We start from the raw sequence: 19,255 nt of genomic DNA, 5'->3' as shown, positions 1-19,255 counted from the left end.
CTATTCACTGAATGCCCCTTGCTCCTGGAATTGTTTTACTGTGCCTCCTTGGGAAAGAAATTCTCTAAATCCCTGCACATTGTCCCTAAAATTTGTGTTGGCTGATCCTGGGCCTGAGATTCCGGATGAGTCTGTGCATGCCTCAAGTGTCTCTTGGCAATAAAACAGGACTGATGGCACTTCCTTCCTTCCTTCCTCTTGTATCCATCCTGGTCCAAGTCTGTGGGCTTAAAAGGTTCAACTGCTGCTCATAACACTGTCCTCTTATGCAGTTAGGACACACAGCATGTAAAATCATAGAGTCATAGAATGCTCATCTCATTCCAACCCTTTCCATGGGCAGGGACGCCTTCCACTGTCCCAGGTTGCTCCAAGCCCCATCCAACCTGGCCTTGGACACTGCCAGGGATGGGGCAGCCACAGCTTTTCTGGGAAACCTGTGCCAGGGCCTCACACCCTCACAGGGAAGAATTTCTTTCTAATAATTAATCTAAACCCATCCTCTGTTAGTTTAAAGCCTTCCCACCCACTTGTCCTGTCACTCCAGCCCTCTTGTTGGCCCTTTAGGCACTGGAAGGAGCTCTAGGGAATCTTCTCTTCCTTCTCTCCTCTTCCTCTTCCTCTTCTCTTCTCTTCTCTTCCTCTTCTCTCTTCCTCTTCTCTTCCTCTTCTCTTCCTCTCTCTTCCTTTCTTTCTCTTCCTCTTCTCTTCCTCTTCTCTTCCTCTTCTCTTCCTCTTCTCTTCCTCTTCTCTTCCTCTTCTCTTCCTCTTCTCTTCCTCTTCTCTTCCTCTTCTCTTCCTCTTCTCTTCCTCTTCTCTTCCTCTTCTCTTCCTCTTCTCTTCCTCTTCCTCTTCCTCTTCTCTTCCTCTTCTCTTCCTCTCTTTCCTCTTCCTCTTCCTCTTCTCTTCTCTTCTCTTCCTCTTCTCTTCTCTTCTCTTCTCTCTATCTCTATCTTCTTCCATCTTCTCTTCTCTTCTCTTCTCTTCTTCTTTCTCTTCTCTCTTTCTCTCTCTCCTTCTTTCTCTTCTCTTCTCTTCTCTTCTCTTCTCTTCTCTTCTCTTCTCTTCTCTTCTCTTCTCTTCTCTTCTCTTCTCTTCTCTTCTCTTCTCTTCTCTTCTCTTCTCTTCTCTTCTCTTCTCTTCTCTTCTCTTCTCTTCTCTTCTCTTCTCCCTAATGGAAGTTCAGCTGCTTTTGAGGGTGTTGAAGCAGAGAAGGTTTCTACTGAAGTAAGGCCTAAATTGTAGAGTCAGCAGAGAGAAACACACATTCCATCACACTTCTTGTGGGAGATACAACCAAAGATCAGCACCAGCTTTATCCCATTGATCTGGGGATGGGAGAGCTGGAAGGGAGTGGGAGAACCTTCCTGTTCTTGAAATGTGCATTTTATTTTAGGCCATGCTAGAATTAGGAGAAGCAGTGTCACAGCACCAGGGCAGGTTTGTTAACCCCGAGGCCATCAGGCAGGGCACAGCTCCCCTCCATGTGCCTGAACTCTCCTTTGTCCCCAGGCAAGGAGCCCAGGCTGTGCTGCTGGCTGGAACAGCCCCTGCCCCACTGTGTTCTTTGCAGGATCCCTGTGAGTCCTGGCATTAGCACTGGCTGAGACAGGGAACATGGTAAATGTGGGCTAAGCCTCCTAAAACAGGGCAGGAGGAGACCTCAGCAGTTCATCTACCAGGCCCTACAGCTCAGTGCAGGTGTTTGTTTAAGCTCTCCAAAGGCAGCCTGTGGTTGGAGAAATGCCATTCCTTGGTGTTGATACCCCTGGGCAAACCTACCAGGGGTTCACAAGTCTGGATCATCCCTGGTCTCAGTCTGAGGAAAAGCTTGTCTATAGTCTACTATTCCTTAAAGTCTTCTGAACACTAGCAAAACAAACCAGTTCCATCTGTGTTGATGGTACTGTGTCTTGATCTCACACCTGATGCCAATGATGAAGGTATAAGAGTTCTGATAATTTTGAAAACATTATAGACAGGTGCAGCCTTCCAAGAAGTTCAATAGTAGCACACTTTCTGAGTTCTGTGCTCTGGAAGATAAATCAGTACAAAAATAGTAAGGCTGGAAGTGAAATCAGTGGAACAAAATAGAACAACTATTTTTTATTTTTTTTTTCTCTCAGGCTTTATTACTAGAGAAGGCAATTAAGATATATAGACAACAGAGACCTGCCTTCACTGGTTTGAGGGATTTCCCTTCATTTATATGGTTCTGTGTGCAAAAAGTGGATGCTATTTTGTACTTCCATCTTTTTGTTGCTAGGTGTGACAAGCCAGGCCCTCAGACAGGAAACCCCCTCTGTCCAGAGCAGGATTGTACAAACTCCAAAAGGCTAACACCTACACAACTTACAAGAGCTTCCTACACAGCCAGCTGCAGTAATAACAGGAAAAAAATCAAGAGGTTAATAAAATGAAATGAGCAGGAAGCATGCAGTCATCAGACTTTCTAGTGCTTTAGTCTATAGAAGTAACCCACGTCTGGCCTGACTCAGGGACCCAATCCAAAACTCACTGCAGCCCATGGAAATTCCACTGCAGTGGATATTGTTTTACTCTTCACTACACTGATATGGGAGTACCTGGCAAGTTCTTCCTTCCCCAATACTCCCAAAGTGCTGAGCTTCAAATATCTTGTAGTGTTAATTCTCACTGTGAATTAGGCACATACCCCACTGCAGATGCTCCAAAAAGCACAGGGAGAGGAGAAGGCTCATGGGTACGTCCCTTCTTCCATCCCAGTGATCAGAGGTGAGCTATGTGTGCTTTTCCACAGCCTTTCTGAACATGTGGTACCCAGCTGCATACAAAGGGCTGAAATAGGAGGGTGGATTTAATTGACTGGCACTTTTTTTTTAATTTGTTCCTTCTCTACAAAACTCTGACATGAAAGTCAAGGAGGAGGCCTTAGCTGGAGTAGAGAAAAACCTGAGTGAGAAAAAACTGCCAGGAAGAAGACAAGAATTGGGCAGGGCTTTCCTTTTCCAGTGAAGTGCTGATTTAAATGCCATTTCAGTCTGATTGCAGCTATCACTGTTTTCAGTCTGGCATATTAATGTGCCATGTGGCATGGGGAACACTCAACCCTTTAATTATGGATGCCATGATATCTATTTGCACAAAACCAACAAAAATAAGAATTACCTCTCTATTCCCCCAGGAAACAAAACCTCTGCTCATGTCTGAGATATCCTTGAGCATCCCATCAAACTCAGCCCCCTGCTCCATGCTGGGCACAGAGCTGGAATAACACAGAGCAAGCATGCCATAGTTGTTTACTGGCTGTTTGAATCCTTATCACCAAGCAGCTCAGTTTTGTGTCCTTGATTAATTTCTGTTTATTTTATTTTTGTTCTCATTCAGATGTGTTATCTAAGGTCAGTGCAACTTCCCCTGTCCCCCCTTTCCCTTTCAGCCAACCCTCCCATGAAATATTGTTGTGCCTGGGTGTGTGTTTCTTAAAGTCATTGTGTGTTTTCTGTCTGAAACAAACATTGTCTGATCATCCAACTTATTACGCACTACCCAAAGGTCATGCTTTATGCAGAGAAAGGAAAGCTCTTCTGTTGCAGCAGAGGAATAACAAACTGGACAGGCTCTGAAAACAAGGCTTTAGCCCCAGAGTTCAAGACTGGGAAAATGTTCCATAGTTGTTTGCAAATGGTAACCAAGGTTCAGCTGCTATAGGTTACTGGGCAGACATGGAGCCAAATTGTCCTGTCCACAAATCTCCCCCTTCACACCTTTCTAACCTGTAGCAGTTTCTGGTTCCTCTCTCCAGGCATACCTCCACAGATCTCACAGCACCAGAGATTTTTCATCCAAAATACCTAGAGGGAGGCAGAGTTGTTTAAGCCACAGGAAAATGCTGATATGGGGGTAACTGAGCTTAACTATGTTACGAAAAAATACAGCCAAAGTGGAAAGATGTAGAACAAGTAACAAAGAGGCAGGAATGCTGTGCTAAAATGACATAGGAATCTTCATCCTTGACAGCTGACAGGGAATGTAAAAGTGAAGTACAGGGTACGAGGCCATGGAAAGATTTGTGCTGTCTGGTTTGACAATTAAGGATCAAACTTGACCATAATGAGTGGTAGGTTCAAAGCAATCAAAGAAATTCAGACCTCCTTGCTCCTGCCAATTATGTATTATGCACACTCTCATATTCCTATCATTTACTTCATTTGTGTCAGCTTAATAGCCCATTAGGGCTGTTAAACACCCATGACCTGCCTTTGCCTCCAGAAATCCCTGGAGCTCTGATAGCCAGGATTGGAAAGAACATTCTGAAGATGAGCTGCTGCAAACTTACTTCATTTTTGTGAAACTCTTCCCAAGGGCCTCTGCTATAACCTTTGTTGGATAAGAACCAACTGGGCTAGAGAATCCTTGAATCCAACCAAGGGCAAATGTGTTCATGACATTAAGCAGCCAGAGCCCTTTAGAAAGGATGGAGAATGGTATCTCAGTGTGAACAATGGAGTAAAAAGCACAGAAATTAAGACTTTACAATGAGACTTTAAAGCAGAATATGGTTGTCTGACCACACAGGGAACTCTTGGTCTCAGTGACACAGGACATCTCACAGCCAGAGCAGAGGGCCAGGAACTGAGGCTGTGGAATAATACCCACCTCACAATAACAGAGGGTTGAAGATGTGTTGTGCCTGCAAGGTTGTTTATTTTCTTCCTGCTGATGCCAAAGGTGTATTCATCTCCATTTTGGCCCAAGAGGGGCCAATTTCCCAGACACAGCATGTAGAAATGTCACAGCCTACAGGGATAAAACACTTCTACATGGGATGGCTGCATGAGGATGGATAACTCTGTGTCTTCTAAAACAGAACTGCTTGTTTCACTTCTGCATTTATAACCCCTTACCAAAGAAGCCACTCCAGGGTGGGTGTTATCTTTAGGTCCCCTCATCAGTTATTTTTAGATGTTGACAAGATCCCCCTGTGCCTTTTCCAAGCTAAGCAGCTCTCTCAGCCTCTCCTGGTATGATGATGCTCCAACTCCTTAGTCATCTTGATGGCCCTTTACTGGGCTCATTCTAGTGTGTCTCTCCTGGACTGGGGAGCTTAGCAGCTGGACATTGTGCTTAAGATACATCCAGAATTGGAAATCTTCCTTTTTTTAAGTCTTAACATCTAGTGAGAAATGTTGTCAGAAAGATTCTAGAAAGAAGACTTGACTGGAAGGATAAGAAAGGCTTACAAATGTGTCTGCCTGTAAGAGACAGAGTTTGTGAGTCAGACAGAAGGATAAGGTGGAATAAGCCAGGTGCCTGTGGGTGAACAGAGGTTACCTGAGCTAAGGAATCCAAGAAAGGAGCCCCATGTCTGAGAGAATGTCTATAGAAGCAGACCTGCTGCAAGGGATTGTGCAGAATGCCAAGAGCATGTTGTTTGTGGCTCTGGTAGAGCCCAGCTGTCTGTGCCACGCTCCACTGCCAAGGCCACAGAGCCATGAGCTGTCACAGAACCACAGTACAGCTGAGCTGGAAGGGACCCACACTGAGCCCAGCTCCTGGCTGTGCACAGGAGCATCCCCAAGCGTCCTGTGGGTTCATCTCCCTGCCAAAATGCCCTTCCTGTGCTAGCCCAGAGATGTGGCTGTAAGTGCAGGTGCCTTGTCACCCAGCCCAGAGGCTGCCCAGAGGTCCAGCCTTCCTGTGGTGCCTTCCCAGAGGGATGAGCTGTGCAGCTGGTCAGCAACCAGGGTGGTGTTCATGCCTCTCCAAACGTGCCTGACTGCTTCTTACCTTCCTCCTTCCCTGAGATAATGCTTAGCCAGTAACTGTGGCAGCTGATGCTTATTCATGCAAGAATACCCTCACTGGTCTGGCAGATTGCTGTTCTCCAGTGACAAGCAGTGAATCCAACTGTGAACTGTGCTGGGAGGGCTAGGAAAACATTGCAGGGCTGGCTGGCACTGTCCAGAATGTGTTAAAAACGCCCACAGAAACTTTTGGCTGCTCTCAGAGTATTAGGAATGCCTGGAGAATGTGATAATTTGGACATGCAGCTGGGCAGTGTTTTCTGTGCTCTCAGTCATCCAGTAAATGGTTGCTATTTCAGCTACTGTGCCCTGCAAACATGAGTCCTAGAGAGGTTTTCTCTCCTTGCAGGAAGTCCTGCATGGTCATGGTATGATTTGAGCTTGATCCTCAGATAGCTGGGTCTAAATTATTTTCATTTTCCACGTAGATTATTTGGGTATGTACAAAGGTCATCAACAATTCACAGGAAGGCTGATGGAGGAATAGAGGAATCTAAAGTCATAATCACAGGTCAAAAGGAAAGATAAATACTGCACAAACAAAGATGGAAAATTTGAGCTGATGTAGAAAAAGGTGTGAACCATGGCCCTCCTCTGGAAATATTGTTTTGGGGAAACCCTTGGTAAGGGTGTAGATACGGTTTATCTCTCTGTGCTTAAACCAGTGAGAATATTGTGATGCAAAGGTCCAGAAAGGAATTCCTAAACTTTTCTAAGATAGAATCACAGATTGCAAAAGGACACTAAGATCATTGAGTCCAACCATTAACCCAACACTGCCAATCCACCACTTAACTGTGTCCCTCCAGTCCACATGTACATCTTTTAAATCCTTCCAGGGATGATGGCTCCAGCACTGCCCTGGGCAGCTGTTCCAGTGCTTGACCACCCCTTCCTTAAAGAAATTTTTCTAAATGTCGGATCTAAACCTCCTCTGGAGCAATTTGAAGCCATTTCCTCTTGTCCTGTTGTTTGTTACTTGGGAGCAGAGCCTGACCCCCACCTGCCTGTCCCCTCCTGTCAGGGAGTTGTAGAGGGTGAGAAAGTTTCCCCTGAGCCTCCTTTTCTCCAGCTGAGCCCCTTCTCCAGCCCCCCTCAGCTGCTCCTCACCAGACTTGTGCTCCAGACCCTTCTCCATCTCTGTTCTTCTCTGGATGTGCTCCAGCTCCTCAATGGCCTTTCTGTCATGGGGGCCCAAACAGAACACAAGATTTTTGATGTCTCACCAATGTCTAGCACATGGGAACAATTATTGGCCTGGTGAGTCCAAACACAGCTCTGAGAAAGCAGATCTGTGCTCTTGCACATCTCCTCTGAATCCCTTTGAATTTATTCATTGCACAAGCTGAAGAAGTGTAGAGGTACACAGGTAATTGGGAGAGATCAGCAAACAATCTACCCATCACCCTACTGCCACATTCCCACATGGGAGCAGAATCAAAGGCTCTCCTCCATGTCAGCAATTGTATAGCCTGTTCTTAAAAACCTCCACTGAGGGAAACTTTGCAGCCACCCTGGCTAGCCTGATTTTGTGCTTCTAAGTGTTACAAATACATATTTTCCATAATCACCAGCATATTTACTTCTGCTTCAGATTGTGACTTCACAAGATCCTTCAGCCAAATGCAGCTGTGAACATCCATGTCAGTCCTTTTTCAAGGAACAAACTGTTTTTGTGTCCATACCTGACTCTTGTCCTATCTAATCTGCACAACCTTCAGCCTGTTCACGAGGTTATTGCTCTTGTCACTGAGGTTATTCAGTGCTCTTGTCACTGAGGTTATTCAGTGCTCTTGTCTTAGCATTCCCACGGCTCTCCTTTGGATGCTCTCCAATACAGCAATATCTGACAAAGGGCTCCAGCCAAAACATCAATAGCATCACACAGTGCACTTCTGTTACCTCCCAGGTCTTCAGTTAAAAATATTTGCTAAAAATATTAATAATTATATTTCAACATTGTTACAGTGAGTGAATTTTGGTAGCAGTTTCTTAGGACTACCTCCAGAATAATTTCTGCAACACTGAGGTGGGGAAAACTACCTAAAGTTATGTGATAAACATAATAACTGAAGCCCCAGGAATTGTCAGATTCACCCCAAAAAGTGTTATCTCAAAGTATTCTACCTATTAGCTCCAATATGCTTGGGATTCACTCTGTCCTCACATGTTAAAAAAAAACAAACAACTTTGGGATCTGAACACACAAAATTCAGACTCAAGAATAGGAGATGGTGTCAGAGTCTGCAGTGCTGTGCCCAGTTTCTGAGAGGTTCTGGCATCTTTTTCTGTATTTGGATGCAATTGACAGTGGGGTTTGATTACACAAATTGCTGAGATTCATTTTCTAGAGATGAGACTGAAGTGTGAATGAACAGGACTGGAATGAGGATGGGAGAATCGAGAGAGCTACAACAGCTTCATTTCTAAGTTGTTTCCACATTTGCTTTCTCTTTGAACAGTGTCTCCCAAGGTGCAGCTATGTGGGAACCTTACCCTGATCTCTCTTTCATGACAGATTAAATGTGTTCACTTGCTTTTGCAACAGCACATTTCAGTGAATTACAGGATCCCTGTAGCTCTGCCTTGGATTGGATGAGCACTTCTGGTTCAGAGCAGGTGTCCTCCAATACACCTCTTGCTTGCTTTCCTGAACCTGTGGAGGTTAATTGCAGACTCAAATGTTTAAATAAAAAATGTTCTGGAATTGAAACTTTAAGTCTTTAGAATCCAGGAAGTTCACAATTTCTGGTGACTTGACAGTACATGATGAATGAGTACAGGAAAAAACATCAGGACGATCAGGACATCCCCTGTGCTCACATACCAAGTTGATTACATACCTAATGCTCTGACATTGTATAATTTTCACATTCTCCTGCAAAGTAAACCAAGATTTCTCATTCGTTTAGGCTGCAGTTTGATGATAAGCCTTGAGCAGAAACCCTCTTTTAAGAAAGCTGACATTCTTTCCTATTCTCACACTCCAGGATGCTCTTCCTTAAAATTCTCGAAAAACACAGCAAAAAACTAACAAGCAAAAACAAAAACAAACAAACAAAAACAAACAAACAAAAACAAACAAACAAAGGGGGGAAAAAGGAAAGAGGGGGTTTGGGGAAAGAGTGCTTAACACACACCAGTTTTCCAGTCAAGGCCTGGCAATGTGGAAAGTGTGACCACCACAATTCTGCCTTCTCTTCATCTCAGCCTCTGCACTGGCATTGCTGCTCATTCTAACCTTCAAGCAGTCAGCCAAGGGAGCAACTTGGGGAGAAAATGATCAGCATTTTCTGTAGGGATAGACCATGAATTCGTGTTGAACAGCTTGCCAGGGCAGAAAGGAAGAGGTTTTCCTTGTCCTTACCTTCCTGCCCTCTCCTGGGGCATCCATCCCTTGTTCCATCTCCCTGCCCTGCTTGGGGTCACTCAGCTGCTCCTCTCCTTGCTCTGGCCCTGGGACCCTCTCTAAGCTGATCAGACTGATGAAAGTGAGTTGGACACCTTATTGCTGCTTTGCTTTTCTTCAGGGACAGGGAATTAAACTGAGTAATATTGTGGAAGGCACCAGCACGAGGCCATCAATAAAACCAATGTGCAGAGGGAGAGGTGGTGGCATTAAGTGCTGTAGATGTAGCCTTGGTCTTCTGCTTGTTCAGATTCCTGAACCAGGTGAGGTGGGCAATAAATCAGATCAATACCACCACATCAGTGAATACAAAGACATGCTGTAAGGGCAACAAGGGCATCAGCCACACCAATTTAATCACCTTAAAACTGCTGCAAAAGGCTGAGGTCTGACTCACTACATTGCAGGGAGCAGCAGGTGACCAGGCTTGCAGGAAAGTGAACAGACTTGTCTCTTGAATTAATCACTGTTTAAAAAATAATTCCCCCACAACACGAGCTTAATCCCAGGGATTTCCACAGAGCTCAGTCAGTCACTGCCTCACACTGTTATGGAAACAAATTCCATTGATAAACCAACTGTTATCAAACACTGTAGGGACAAGGGCTCCACTGTTACTTGGACAGATGTCCCCTATTTGCCCAGTGTGTTCTTGGCTCCAGATTTTGTCCAGGCAGAAACACACATAACACATTCCCCTGATTTTTGGGAACCCCTGTAGCCATCAGAGCCACAGGTCTGCATCCCTGTGCAGCTTCTCCAAGGGCATAAATGTGTCTCCACAGAGCCTTCCAGTGAGCATGCTGCCACCTCAGGTAGGAAAAATCAAGGGGTTTCCTCCTTTATTAAAGCCCACAGACATTATGCCATAGCTATAAAACATGATTTTGCTGCTTTCAGTCCTCAACACCCTCTTTTGTTAGTACAAAGAAGGTGAGTAACAGCAGAGGAACAAGTTAGTCCACTAATCTGCAGATAAGATACTGAGGGACTCAGATCAGTGCAGGAGGAAATAATGAGTATAATCTGATGAATGGTATCAGGAAATATCTCCTCTTAAAATGCCTTGTGGGTTTTCTGCAGTGGCATATCTGCTCAGCCTCACACTTGAAATTTGAGTGCAGGCTCTAGAGGCAACTTCTCTTCTGGGCAGTAATAACTTGTTCAACTCATTATAAAAGTTCCTGTGGTGTAATTTCTCTTTGAGAGAGCAGCCTGGGCTATGGTAGAAGGCAGATGGTGTTTAGGATAAATATAATTAGAAGATCTTCTCTTTGAACCACCTGAGAAGGTAAATCATATTAAATCTCTGGGTGTTGTCTTTGTTTTCTAAAACATGTGTGATGGTGACTATTGTGCTGGGTGTATTGGCAAGTGAAGGGCTTATTATTTTAGAGAATTCATGAAAAAGGGAAGTTTAGAGAAAAATTAAAAGAAGGTCATGTAGTTCTCCTACGTCCTGGGTTAAAATGAGACTTTATTATTTACCTCTAGGAATCCTCTGCATTTTAGAATTAACTTTAAACAATATTCTCCAGCCTGGATGATGTAGAGAACAAGCATTTCATAACAAATCTGGACTTCTTTAGCTCTTTGGGTCTTTATAAATTGAAGATACTTACTGTTTCCCAGGAGACAGTTTGTATCAGAAATGAGGAATGTGTCTGCCCATGTTTGCCCACTGAAGACAAACAGATACTTGAGAATTTCCTTGCTAAAAAGCTTACAGCAGTTCTTTTTTCACTGAGAAATTAAATGAATGAGGGGAACAGCCACATTGTTTGCTAACATTTAATACTTTTCCCATTTGCAATTTGTTTGTTGGTTTTCTGGCTTTCAGGATACTGGCTTGGGATGTTTTGGAGCTTTAAATGGCTACCAAAGCCTGAGTAGCAGCCCAGCTCTCATTTACATGAGTTGCCCTCTATATGGTGTCTCACCTGCACAATTAACAGGGTGTTTGCTGTCAGCTACATAAAGTAACACAAAAGATGTGTTTGAAAATAGAGGCTGACCCACAACATTTGAATATCAAGGCAAGCTGGGGAGCAGGGCAAAAAATAAATGCAAAACTGTGCCCAATGTCGTTTACCTTCATCATAAATTTTGTTTAATGACCTTTTTGCCCTTCTATTATCTGTTTACCAACCTGTTGCCAATGTAACACAAACTCTTTGTGCAGATTAAGTTTTTTTACCATATGTTGTGAATATGCTGAATATACAAAGCTGCCAGAAAACTTTGCTTAGTTAGTGCTTCAATTATTAAGTCATGTCACTATCTCAGAAACTTGTGTCACAGCTTATAATGTTTCCCACATGATCCACTTCAATCAATAGTGATCTTGGGATCAGCCAGATCCATGGAAGCCTTGAGTTTGCTACAACTGGATGATATCTTCAAAATAGGAAAATAGTATTCTCTTTTGTAGAATTCTGGATATAGTGACAGACAGGCACAGGAAACTGATAAAAAAATTCCCTACATCTTTCCCCCCAATTCCATTAGCCATTCATTGACTGGATTAAAAAAAAAAGCCAGTAACACTCTGTTATTTTAATTAGTTTTGGAGTGGGGAGGGAAGATACTCTGAATCACTGTGATGTCCTTCTTTCTGGTTTTCCTGTATAAGAGTATGTGTGTTAGCTCAGATGTCTAGTAAAAGTTTTCTTTCTTGCTTGCTTTCTTTGCTTATTTTATTTTGTTTTGATTTACTTATAAATTGTTTTTGTTTTGTTTATGTTAGTTTGGAGGGTTTGGGGGTTTTTTTGTTTAGATTTTTTTCCCTCCATTGCTACCCTAAAATATCTTAAAATTAATTTTCCTTCTTTAGTTGCATCTCAGAACTCAGTTGACATTTTCTTCAGACCCCATTTCTGAGTGGTAATTGTCAGAATAGATAATGACAGGATCATTTCTTTCTACCTTACACTTATCAGTTCTGAATTTCACAATCAAGTCACTCAGACTCCTGTGACCCCAATGCAGATCTTCACAGGCAGACTTTGCTTTTGTTAGTCTCAACCATTTAAAATTTTCCATGGTGTTCCACACTGATTGCTGCCTTTTCTACATCACTTGAGAACAGAGAATAAGGTACAAGCTTGCACCTTATTCCTGCAGAGCTCTGGCAATGACATCTCTGTATTGGAAAAGAAAATAATTTATTCCTACATTTGTTATTATTATTTAAATCTATTTTTATTTATTCCTATCCTTTAACCAGGTCAGTATCCATGTGAAGTCCCACTCCAGATGGATCCCTTTAAGAACCACAATTGGTGAGAAAAGTCACAAATCTCTGCTGGGCTCCCACCTTGGTGACATCAAGCACATGCTTGACTATAAACTCCTTGCCATCCTCTTCCAATTCACAAGGTGAGAGCACAGATCATGTTCATATTGTTGTTTCTGTCATGGACTCCTCTGAGCAGGAAAGTGCCAGCAAAGCCCCAGCCTGCCTGGGAGCACCAGCTCTGATAAATGATGCTTGCAAAATGCAGCCCCTGATCCCTGTTTCTGCTAGTGACTCACTGCCTTGCAAAACTTGAGTTTAGATGAACAGCCTTTTAAATGCAAAAAGATTTCATTTTACAAGAGTTCATGATTTTAATCAGGCTGATGTCATCCACTCAGGCACTGTTCAGTACTATGCTTAGAGTCTTTCCTCAATGCTTAGAATTATTTTCACAATCCTCTTGGGTTCTGCCTTTTTCTGTAGCTCTCTACTAGTTGTTAATTCTGCAGCTTTGTTAGGAATAACCAGTAAGTGAATATTCATAGCAAAATATATATCTTTTATCTATTCTTCACCTCCTTTTCTTTATTTTCTTCCCTTTGGGTGCATAAATGTCTCAGCACTTCTTATAAGGGTCCATGAATGCTTTACCTCTCCCTTTATGTTTCATCATCCAATCTGCTGTGTGACTAAATTAGCTCAGGTATTAATGAGGTAGAAAATGTTATTGGGGTGTGGGTGTGATTTCAGGCACCACATTATATTCTTGTGTGTCATGATCCTTAGATTCTATTTACTTATTTGTTAACTTCAATGCATTTAATGGAGAAGTGTGCTAAAACCTCAAGATAACACAGATTATTTCCAGGATATGCTGTTCATTGTGTCCTTTGCTACCCAAGGGGCAACAAACACAGAGATATCTGTAGCTGAGCCCATGGTGATGCTGCAGTGGGACACAGCTGGTGGCAGAGCTCTCCCTGCTGCAAGCAGTCACTTGCAGCAACACTCAGAACTGCCCCCTCACCTCCTGGCTGTGCATTTCACAAGTACCACCAAGAGGGATATTTGGAGACCCAAAGTCAACTTTTCTCTTGGCAGATTTCAGCACATCCTTTGTCCCTGTTAAAAATCTGCTCAGGATTGCTTTCTCCAAGCAATTTCTTTCTCCTATTTTGAGTAGGTATGACTGACATGAGGAAAAGGAAAGATAGGGGAAACAGTCTGGTGGCAGCACACAGGAATAATTACAAACCTCATTCTGTTTCATGGACTGAACAGGCAGAGTTGCTGAAGGAGGCAGAACACAGTGTTTTTGTGGAGTGGGTTATTTCCTACTGTGTGAGTCAGATTAAAATTCCCTGGTCCTTTTGCTCCTTTATCTTTTCAGGCTGCACAGCAAAATCACCAGGTAAAATGCCATCCCCAAGCACTACAGGTCTCCACTGCCTCTTCCTGATGATCTCAGCCTGCTGCCAGACACCACAGGGCTCCAACTTCTATCCACTCTCCTATGTAGTGAGTATCCTTCCCCAGCCCCACTGGTTTTCATTGGGTCTCTGCTTGTAGCATCCTGATATTCTCCTTTACACCCACAAAACCTTGGAAGGAGTCAGAATAAGACCAGGGGGAATCTGAATCCAGAGTGTGTGAAAGAGATGGAGAAATCCAGGAATTGTGCTTTTCATGCTTCCAGTCTTAAAGCCTCTACAGAAGGCACAAGCAGAGCTTGTTTCTCACTGTGTTGGTCTGAAAGGGATTTCAATTGCTGTCCTTGGAGATAATTTACATTACAGTTATATGGGCACTGCTCCTGGATGGAATTCACCCATCCTACAAGAGAGGAACCAAATATATCTAGAAGTGATGTGTTTACAGGTAGATTGAGACAGGAATGTCTCAACAGCAGGACAGGTGCACATGACCAAAACTCCACTCCTGAGTGATTTGTGTTTAGATGTTTCCCATGAACTGAGATTTTACTTCAGTTTCCCACTTTTCCAATAATCCTCACAGATCCTTTCTGTTCCAACAGTGTGAGTTATGGAAAGACATTTTGTGCTTCATCCTGTACATGCATTTGTTAACAGACAGTTTCTGCACAAATTCTCCCTAACAAGAAATACAAAAGAGTAACAGAGAAACCAAAAGTCTAACCAAATTGAAATAAATATAATCTGGTAAAGAAAATTAGTCTACAAATCTCTAACTCTTGGTCATCACAATTATTATTAGACCAGAAAATACTTATTTTATCTTCTCCATTGTGAGTGAATGGAGAACCTCCTTTTTTGAGAAAGTTGAAAAAAAGGAAAGGAAATGTGAAGAGGAAGGTGGGATCGCCTTAAGCTCTTTCTACCACTACTCCCTGATTTGGCAAACCAAGATAAATCTGGTTGCAGCAGCCTAATCTGCTCTTCAGCAGATGTCTGACAGTGGCCAAATATCTCGTTTGGTCTGTTTTTTTCAAGCTGTCTTCACCTCAGCACTTAGGAGTTTTCATGAAAAAAGCAACACCTCTTTTTTTTAACACCACTGATCATGGGACAGCCTGCTGGTGAGTCATTACTTAATGGTGTGAAATATGTGAAGTATTCAGGAGCCTAGCAATACCCTGAGGCTGTTTGAGAGAATAACTGAGAAATGAAACCGCTGAGTCCAAACCTGGAGGAAGACTTGGGTCAAAGTGCACTTTCAGTAACTCCTGCAGCCAGCTTCTAACAGAAATGAACCATTCCAGCAGTGCAAAAAGTGCCAGCAAGCCTTGGGATCCTCACCCCAGCACAGCTGTGATACAAACCCAGCTCTAATCACACACCAGATGGTTCCTTTATGTAAAGAGACGACTCAAGAGTTGCCAAGCTATTCACCCTTTCTGTAAATAAAGGTTGCAGTAGGAACCAAGAAACTGGCAAAGCTGCAAATTTCCTGCCTGTGTCTTTGCCTGTTTTTAGCCTTTCTTGCTAACAGTGGTGCCAATGTATTTTTAGGGCACAATTAAAAAAGATAAGATGGTCTGAATCTCACTTGGCTGCAGCCTGTGTAAACCCAGCCACAGTGAAATGGTGCCACCCCTGCCCTGGTCAGCTGTGGTCCCAAAATAGCTGACCTGGCAACTGAGCTGCAGCCAAGGCTTTTCAACCCCCTGTCTGCTGCTGCTCAGGTGGGAGCTCTGAGCAAAGAGAAAGCAAAAGGTGATCAGAGTCCAGTTTCTGGAGTCAAAGGCTGAGTGTCTGGGTCTCCACAAGGCTGGCCCAGGACTAAGTGCACTGTGTGAGCCCTGAAGGGACCTTGAGGCTCAGACACAAAAATCCTCCTGAGCTGGGACACTTGGCTTGCACAGATGTGCAAAGAGGCATCTGCAAACTCAGTACATCCCTCAACTGGTGCTTAACCCTTCCCTGCTTGGAAGATAGAAATTTTCTGTTTAAAGAGGAAGATGGGCTGGGAGGTCAGAGAGGAGAGGCCAAGGTTAGTGGAAAAAAATTATCTATGTCAGTATTTTCTTCACTAATTTCTTTTGCCAACAACAGCAGCTAAAGTTTCACTTTGTTATTGTCACAGAGCTTTACATTTTTTTTTTCTTTTCCTCCACAGATTGACAGCACACTAGGGCATGAAAGCTTCTACCCAGAGATGCAAAGGCAGAAGAGAAACAGTACGTACACAAATGTATGGTAACAGAGCAGTTTCTATTAGACAAAGGGTGAAATCACTGATAGGGACAGCATCTCTTGATGTACTGAACTGGCAACATCAAGGACGAGGTGTGGATGTGGTTTAACCCCAGCCAAGCACCACAGTGCCTCTCACTCAGTGCAAAATCAGAAAGATAAAGTGAGAAAACTCACGGATGAGATAAAGACAAGATAATCCTATGTGGCTCAGTCTGTGGTTGGCAACCCATCAATTTACTGATTCTAAAGAGAGAAGGGATGAGACAGCTATTCTATGAGTATAATATGTCATTTTTATCAGTTTCCTATGCTCTAACACCAAAGAAATCTGGCTTTTGTCAGACAGAGCAGAAGCAGAATATCTGCTGAGTGGGAAACAAGAAGAGTCCCTAAGCAGAATGCCACACTAAGCTACCATTGAACAGCAAAAAATGCTAAACTAGAGGCCATCAGTTTGTGATCTGCCCTCAAACACAGCTTTGCAGTCTCATTCTCTTTCTCTTTCAGTGTTTATCATTGACCTCCCCCTCCCGGAGTACACTGTTGACATTGAAATAAGCCTACAGGATTCATCTTACCTGCAGCCAATTAAAGACTATTTCAAAAACATCTATCTTCCAATTAATATTTCAAATGCACAAACAACAGTTTCAAACATCAGCATTACAACAGGTGGGTTGGTTATTGATTTGTTTATTCTGGACAATGTGGGTTTTGTCAGTATTTGATGTCTCTCACTTTTACCACCCATCCTGCTTCAGAATCAGCAAAACTGAACCATCTCTGATCCTGCTGAAAGACCCAGCAAGGCTGAAGCTGTAGCACTCAACAGCATATTTGTTATCTGTCTCTCACCACTCCTCTTTATATAATGCTGGCATTAGGAATAGCTCTTTCCCTAAGGAAGGGACAAAGCCAGAGGAAGCCTGAGCCAAAGGATTTTGCTGCAGTTTGGCTAGCAAGCAGTCTGAGTTACTTTCAAGTTTCAGGAAGCTGTGACAGCAGTTATCAGACTGTTTACTTCCCTCCTGCTGTATCTGGAATATAGATGGCTCTGAGAGGCTGTACTCTGACCCTGGCACACACAGGCTGAGTGAGACAGAGCTCACTTAACTTGTTCCTACAGGCAAGATATCAGGTTTTATTACATGAGTTGTGGTTGTGCAACATCACATCTGATTAATACAGCACAGCATATACAAACTCACCAAGCATTTACAACAGCAGAGGAGATTTGATAACTTCTTATCACTGAGCCATAAAACAGCAAAAGGAAGTGTTCAACAGTTCCCAAAAAAAAAAACCATGCAAATGCATCTTATAAAGGCCTTCATATAAAGGCCTATAAAGGCCGTGTAATGTGTGAAAATCTATTTGTTAATAACTTACTTTGCCAATCACACATTAAGAGTAGAAAAAGTTACAGTGATGCTTTCTGGGGGTTTTTTTATTTGTTTGGTTTTTTTGGTAGGTTTGTTTTTTTTGGTTTTTTTTTTTTGAGGGGAAGGTTGTGGGGCAGTTTTCAGTTTTTGTGGGGGAGATTTTTTATTGTTTGGTTTTGTTTTGGGTTTGTTTTTTTAGTTTTGGTTTGGTTTTTTGTTTTTGTTTGTTCGTGGGGTTTTTTGGTTGGTTTCTCTTTTTTTTTTTTTTTTTTTTTTTTTTTTTTTAGTGCTTAAAAGCACTTAGTGACAATGTTACCTTCTCCTAGACAGCATGTTCCAGGGGACAGAACAACACAGCCCCTCATTAGCCACTGGGACTCTGAATGATCTTGCTCTTACAATATTTAAAAACCTATACACTTGCTTTAAGCTCAGGTATCATAAAAATATCCAGTCTGAAAATTATTATGGATGCCAGGTAAATTTTTAGGATCAGACTTCACATCTCCATTCAGTTACTTATGAGTAATTGACTGGACTTTTTCCTGTGCCAGTCTGGTTCCCATTTCTGGTTAGTCATTTACAATTAGTACAGTAAAATTTGCAAGGTGTCAGATCATCACTTTGGCATCATTCAAGTGAACTCACATGAAGGGCAACATTTTGAGCCCCCTGTCAGGAAGACACAGAAAGGTAAATATTTATCTTGCAATAGCCATGCCCCATTTACCATTCTCATGGTATTTCTGTCTGTCTGACTGCAGTCTGCCTGCCCAGTGGGGACAACAGCAGCTGCTGTTTCTGTGAAAATGGACATGCCTGGCCAAGCACAGTGTGCAGTGATGTGATGCCCTGCCCTCCTGCGAGCCTGGAACCAGCCCTGCCCTGTGGCTACAGGCAGAAAATGCCTTTCTATGGCCCCTACTGTGAGCCCCAGACTGAAGGTAAGAGGCACAGGGCAGAACTTCATGGCTGTGCAGCTCATGCACTGCTTAGAGGTCAGAATAATGATAAAAGGCATGGTAAAAATGCACATCAGGACTGAGCTGGCTGCCACACAGCCTGTGAATGTGGAAAACCTGCAGAGATGGTCTAAAGCTCTTCTCCTTGTGATCTGGACCCACCCTGACCCAACACTTGTAGATATTTAGTTGAATTTGGAGCCCTAACTCCTGGAGTCACTCCCATGCCTCTTTGGGAGTTCTGGACTTTGCTGAGCAAAGAAAGTTTCCTCAGATTTCCAACAGATGTTCACCTCATAAGCATTGCTTTTGATTATTTTGTGTTTATTTTTATGTCTTTCCTTACAGAGTCATGTGGTGTGGGAGAGCCCATTATGATGAACATGTCAGTGAGACTTGACTCAGACTTCCAGGACGATCTCAAGGATCCTTCCTCTGTGTTGTACCAAAAATACAAAGCAGACCTTGAGAAGGCGGTAATGACTTCAGTTTTTCATCTCTGAAGGTCAAGAGCCTCCTAAGAAATATGGTGTTTACCCCAGTGCTGGGTGGCCTGTCAGTGTCTCTGTGGGGAGCTGGGAGTGTGCAGCAGTGGCAGCTGCACAGTGGGCCAAAGCTGGCTCCACTGATGGCAAGGAAAATATTCCCATTCATTTTAATGCACTGGGAAGTATTTAGGGATCTTTTGTACAAAAAGCATGAAAAAAAAATCATATTATTGGTCCTAGCTTAAATCCATGTGGGTACACATAGAATGAAACCATGAAGAGAAATGTATTCTAGATATGCTGCATGTCCTTA

General features: G+C 43.0%; 1 protein-coding gene across 1 annotated transcript in view; it reads left to right on the top strand.

The window, feature by feature from the left end:
* The window catches only part of ADGRF5 (adhesion G protein-coupled receptor F5), a 40,971-nt gene that overhangs the window by 4,335 nt on the left and 17,381 nt on the right, over nucleotides 1-19,255 (top strand). The window contains exons 2-7 of the mRNA XM_079298433.1: nucleotides 12,422-12,573; nucleotides 13,824-13,951; nucleotides 16,031-16,091; nucleotides 16,618-16,782; nucleotides 18,257-18,436; nucleotides 18,803-18,930. Of these exons, the coding sequence (XP_079154559.1) occupies nucleotides 13,850-13,951; nucleotides 16,031-16,091; nucleotides 16,618-16,782; nucleotides 18,257-18,436; nucleotides 18,803-18,930 (636 nt within the window). The 5' untranslated portion in view covers nucleotides 12,422-12,573; nucleotides 13,824-13,849. The remainder of the gene's footprint in view (nucleotides 1-12,421; nucleotides 12,574-13,823; nucleotides 13,952-16,030; nucleotides 16,092-16,617; nucleotides 16,783-18,256; nucleotides 18,437-18,802; nucleotides 18,931-19,255) is intronic.

Source organism: Erithacus rubecula, assembly GCF_903797595.1.
Source record: "Erithacus rubecula genome assembly, chromosome: 2".
In the NCBI taxonomy this organism is placed as follows: Eukaryota; Metazoa; Chordata; class Aves; order Passeriformes; family Muscicapidae; genus Erithacus; species Erithacus rubecula.
The sequence above is the reverse complement of the archived record's forward strand: the minus strand, read 5'-3'. Positions and strand labels throughout refer to the sequence as shown.